Source organism: Borostomias antarcticus (genome assembly GCF_949987555.1).
Source record: "Borostomias antarcticus genome assembly, chromosome: 26".
In the NCBI taxonomy this organism is placed as follows: Eukaryota; Metazoa; Chordata; class Actinopteri; order Stomiiformes; family Stomiidae; genus Borostomias; species Borostomias antarcticus.
Window position 1 is genome coordinate 7,787,371 of NC_140259.1, and position 5,842 is coordinate 7,793,212.

At 50.7% G+C, this 5,842-nt stretch overlaps 1 protein-coding gene across 1 annotated transcript in view; it reads left to right on the forward strand.

Annotated features, from left to right (window-relative positions):
* Positions 1–5,842, forward strand: part of gpc1a (glypican 1a) — a gene marked incomplete at both ends in the record, with an annotated part of 24,722 nt that overhangs the window by 11,405 nt on the left and 7,475 nt on the right. Inside the window, one exon of the mRNA XM_084459114.1 lies at positions 4,485–4,643. Within this exon, the coding sequence (XP_084315240.1) occupies positions 4,485–4,643 (159 nt within the window). The remainder of the gene's footprint in view (positions 1–4,484; positions 4,644–5,842) is intronic.

Sequence of the window (5,842 nt, forward strand, 5' to 3'; positions counted from 1 at the left end):
AGCTCTGATCCTTTTCATTGAGTCCACTGTTTGTTTAAAGCCCAGACATCGTTGGCCGTGACCTTGAGTCTCTCCGTCAAGGTCATTCTGGAGGTCATGTCCCCCTGGACCTGTGGGTCGCGACCACATATGCCGCCGAAAGACGGTTCTGACGCTCCACGGTCCAGGGTTCGACAGCTGCTGTAGTCACACACATTACAGATCACAGCAACACCAGCTTTACCAGAGAGGGAGGGCTTCTGTCCTGACTCTGTGTGTGTGCAGGTGATGTGTGTGTGTGTGTGCATGTGCAGTTGGTGCACTGAGTGTGTGTGTGCGTGTGTGTGTGTGTGTGTGTGCGTGTGTGCAGTTGGTGCACTGTGTGCGCGTGGGTGTGTGTGTGTGCGTGTGTGTGTGTGAGTGTGTCTGTGTGTGCGTGTGTGTGTGTGTGTGTGTTCGGAGCGCGCCCGGCTCACCTGCTCAGACTGGCCCAGGTATGTGGAGGCGGCCGGGAGGACAGACAGAGGGCTTTGATGGGCTGAGGAAGAGGAGGAGGAGGAGGAATGTTGACTAATTGGTTTCCATGGGCACTTGTTCTGAGAAGCATGCGGTATGTAGGCCAGTGAGACGGCACATTCCAGAACCATATTACTCCCATATTCACAATTCACGCATTGTGTGGCGTCCGTGCTGGTTTTTTTCCACGAGGTATCATGTTTATATCTAAACTGGTTTACTTGTTTAGAAGATACCAAATGATGCTCGACAGAAAAATGAGCAGGAATCCTAAATCCCGCAGGACTTGAACTAACTGATCTCCAGCCCACGTTCTGTCATCATCAGCACAGTTCAGCCCCTCCGGAGACAAGGGGTTTGCCTGGAGGGACACAGCACATGCAAGTGTGTGTGTGTGTGTGTGTGTGTGTGCGTGTGTGTGCGTGCGTGCGTGCGTGTGTGCATGTACTGTATGTGTGTGTGTGTGAGCGTGTGTGTGTGTCTGTGTGTGTCATGCATTAATAACCCTGGCTCAGTTCCCAGTTTTCTGATCAACAATCTCATTTAGATGATGCATCATTGGAATCAGATAGAAGACAGCCTGATGAAATGCAGGGGATGAATTGAATTGTAAATGCCGTATTAAATTCAATCCAATATCTATTTCTTGTACCTGTATGTAGGCCACGCATTCAGGCACACGCTCAAACGGTTCTCGCTCCTGTAGACACACAGTATTGTGTTCTATTCTAGTACACAAAGATACCGCAAATTACAGTATGCACAAGGTCGACCATTGGCAACTCATGTTGTCAAATGTGCGAGTGAATAATGTAAGGCATTATGGATTTTCTCTCTTCAGTCGACCCCCTGTTGCCAGGCGGATTTCCCTGTCGGGACAATAATGTGATTGGACTGGAATTGAGATTGAATTGTATAACAGTGGGTTTGTGGGTAATATCCCCCCAGTGGTTTTAATAGGCTCTCCCCGGCTCCGCCTCCGTCGGTCTGTCCCGCGCAACACGTATTTGTCTCTGTAAGTGAATTGGGGCTAGAGGTTTACAGCGGGAATCAGGGTAGCCTGCTTCCATTACCCGGCCGCTCAGGAATGTCGTTAAGCTCCCCGTGTCTGCTGTAAACACAACACGCAGTCTGGACTTCAGAAAAACACGAAAACCTTTTGTGATCTCGCACAGCGCGACAGAGGAATATTCACACACAAAAAATCATAGTTTGGTGAGCCTCCAGTCTTCTAGACTACCTGGTGAGCCTCCAGTCTCCTAGACTACCTGGTGAGCCCCCAGTCTCCTAGACTACCTGGTGAGCCCCCAGTCTCCTAGACAGTCTCCTAGGTGAGCCTCCAGTCTCCTAGACTACCTGGTGAGCCCCCAGTCTGCTAGACTGCCTGGTGAGCCCCCAGTCTGCTAGACTGCCTGGTGAGCCCCCAGTCTGCTAGACTGCCTGGTGAGCTTCCTGTATCAGAGGCTGCAAAGCCTCTTCTGCTCATGTAGAGCTGCTCCATATTGCATGTAGTATGTTCCACAGTCCTCACATTTAGTATGTTCCACAGTCCTCACATTTAGTATGTTCCACAGTCCTGACATTTAGTATGTTCCACAGTCCTGACATGTAGTATGTAGTGTTCCACAGTCCTGACATGTAGTATGTTCCACAGTCCTGACATGAAGTATGTAGTATGTTCCACAGTCCTGACATGTAGTATGTTCCACAGTCCTGACATGTAGTATGTAGTATGTTCCAGAGTCCTGACATGTAGTATGTAGTATGTTCCAGAGACCTGTGTGTGTGTGTGTGTGTGTGTGTGTGTGTGTGTGTGTGTGTGTGTGATTGTGTGTGTGTGTGTGTGTGTGTGTGTGATTGTATGTGTGTGTGTGTGTGTGTGTGTGTGTGTGTCTATTCCCTCATGAGTGTGAGCAGGTGACAGGAGATCTATCAGTCTCATCTCTATGCTCTCCCCTGCCAGCAGTCATTGAGATTCAGGCCACACACACTGTCCTGCTCGCTGACTGGAAACAAACAAACAACACACACACACACACACACACACACGCACACACGCAGAGTCACACACCGGCGGGGGACATGAGACGAGACGCCTAATGAGATTTTTCAGTCCCAGCAGAGGCCAGACTGGCGCGTGAAGGAGGAACGCCACTCCCCCAGCGGCCTCCTGCATTCAGACTTTTACTGGTTCACACTTTCCCCCTCATGGATCAAATCACCTCGTCTGTCAGCCCCGTTTGAAGTCTGGCCTCAGAAGTCCGGCGTTGCCTCCGACTGAAGACATAATTAGAAACGAGGGGAGAAAGGTATCTCAAAAACACGCGCCTTGATGCTTGAGAGAGAGCCAGCGGAAATACTTTAGGATTGTAAAAACCTCTGTCAAGTCAACAGTTAAAAGGTGCTCCTGTTTCCGCTCGAGTTTTTTTTTTTCCCCCCGAGTGCGATCGGCGGAAGCCGTTCTTTTCATGCCTCTGAAAGTTGATTTAACGTAACTGATTGTAAATATTCTTCTTTGCACAAACATAACGGCATTACAGGAGAAATGGCTGCACCTAAACGTGCTGTAAGCTTCCTTGTGGTCCTTCTCGGGGTGGCGGGGGGGGCGGGACTCAGGGAATAGCATTTCTGCACTTTCCCACTGGCTGTAATGTAGCCAAGAGTCATCAATGATGCATGTGGGTGATGGAGCTTTAACTCCTGTTCCCTGGATGGACAGGCAGACAGAGAGACAGACAGACAGACGGGTAGACGGACAGATGGACGGACAGGCAGGCAGGCGGACAGACAGATGGACAGACAGGCAGACGGACAGACAGACGGGCAGACAGACGTTCAGGTGGGCAGGCCATGTTTTTGTAGAGCCTGCTTTACAAAGGGCTGGAGAGGGAGGGGTTGAGAGGAGAAACACGACTCCTCAGACTCCCTATTCTACCCAGGGACTAACCTTAACCATAACCCAGGGACTAACCCTAACCATAACCCAGGGACTAACCCTAACCATAACCCCAGGGACTAACCCTAACCATAACCCCAGGGACTAACCCTAACCATAACCCCAGGGACTAACCCTAACCATAACCCCAGGGATGGGTCCTTCGGTTTGAAATACTGCCCTTGTCTGAGAAGTGGAGCAGGTGCATGGCATCGTGGGATATCCTGACCAACGAAGGATACATTTGCGCTGCCTTCAAAATGTGTCCAGTCAGAGGCAATTTAGCAGACGGCATTTCTGTAAATACCGGACTGGGAGGTGACTCGCTGCCCCCCTGCTTCCAAACAGCCGTTTGGGACACGGTGACGAGGGCATGCTGGCCTCCCCCTTCTTCATGACTCTGCCTACTGCAGAAACGCTCAATGTTTCTGTGTTTTTGACATGCATGCGTGTGTGTGTGTGTTGAGGTGTGTGTGATCACACACATATCGGTTGCACAATAAGATAGAAGGTGTGTTTATATTGCAGAGTGGAACTCTAAACTGATGACCTTTCTCTGTAGTTATATAAAGAGAAAGAGAGAGGACAAGCCTATAGATATTAGTAACGATACACTAATCTCACGATGCGATACGATACACGATATTGGGTTGACGATAACAATATGATACGATACACTAAGGGCAGGTGTGAAGCGCTGCAGTAGCGCTGCTGTTCACACCAATAGTGCATTTCTTCACATTTCTACTCCACTACACTTTGTGAATTTAGAGCTTAACTGTTGTAATATCATGGAGAGGCCTAGAGACAAAAGACGTGTTTGTTAAGGAAAAGAACTGACGAGGCAATAACAGGTTTAGGAAGGCCTTAATTAATGTGGACTCTCTCCCCCCTCTCTCCCCCCCCTCCTCCTCCCCCCTCTCTCCCCCCCCCCTCTCTCTCCCTCTCTCCCCCCCTCTCTCCCTCTCTCTCTCTCCCTCTCCCCCCTCTCTCCCCCACCTCCCCCCCTCCCTCTCCCCCTCTCTCTCCCCATCCCCCTCCCCCCCCCCTCCAGGGGAGCACCTCCGTGTCTGCCCGCAGGGCTACACCTGCTGCACCAGCTCCATGGAGGAGAGTCTGTGGGACCTGAGCCGTCGGGAGTTCGAGGGTCTGGTCCGGGAGGCGGGCCGCTCGCTACAGGCCGCACTCAACGCTCAGTACCGCAGCTTCGACAGTGAGTCCTCACACACACACACACACACACACACACACACACACACACACACACACACATACACACACACATACACAGTACCACAGCCTCTACAGTGAGTGACGGTCCTCTCACACACACACACACACACGCACACACACACACACTACACACACACACACACACACATACACACACACACACACACAGCCTTACACTAAACAATCATCGTTCTGAGTCATTTGATTGACTGTCAAAACGAGTTCCCTGCTGTGTAAATGCAGCAGAAGGCACAAAGACAGACTCGTTTGTAACAGCGTGTTCGTTCGGTGTAGAGAACCGCTCTCTGAGATAAACAACGATGATGTCAGCAAACAAACACCAGTAAACAGACAAACACCAGTAAGCAGACGTGGAGACGTCAGAGAGATACAGCGCCCTCACACGGGGGTGGGAGAAGCGCTGCGTCTTTATCAGAAAACTGTGAACTTAAAGTGTGTGTGTGTGTGTGTGTGTGTGGTGTTTGCATGTGTGTGTGTCAGAAGAGGCACCTTGCTGGTCTTACTAATGAGCATTTGATCCAGAGAACTGGGTAGTGAGACAGAGAGAGAGGGAGACAGACAGACAGACAGAGAGAGAGAGAGAGAGAGAGAGAGACAGACAGACAGACAGACAGACTGAGAGATGGGGAGGTGGGGGGAGATGAGGAGGATGACAGAGAGACAGAGAGAGAGAGAGAGGTAGAGAGAGGGAACAATGCGGTATGGAGGAGGGTTTATGGAGGTAGAGTGGTGTGTTAGGTGTCAGAGAGAGAGAGAGAGAGAGAGAGAGAGAGAGAGAGAGAGAGAGAGGTAGAGAGAGGTAGAGGTGGTGTGTTTGGTGTCAGAGAGAGAGAGAGAGAGAGAGAGAGAGAGAGAGGTAGAGGTGGTGTGTTTGGTGTCAGAGAGAGAGAGAGAGAGGTAGAGAGAGGTAGAGGTAGAGTGGTGTGTTTGGTGTCAGAGAGAGAGAGAGAGAGAGAGAGAGAGGTAGAGAGAGGTAAGAGGTAGAGTGGTGTGTTAGGTGTCAGAGAGAGAGAGAGCGGTAGAGAGAGGTAGAGGTAGAGTGGTGTGTTTGGTTGTCAGAGAGAGAGAGAGAGAGAGGTAGAGAGAGGTAGAGGTAGAGTGGTGTGTTTGGTGTCAGAGAGAGAGAGAGAGAGAGAGAGAGAGAGAGGTAGAGTGGTG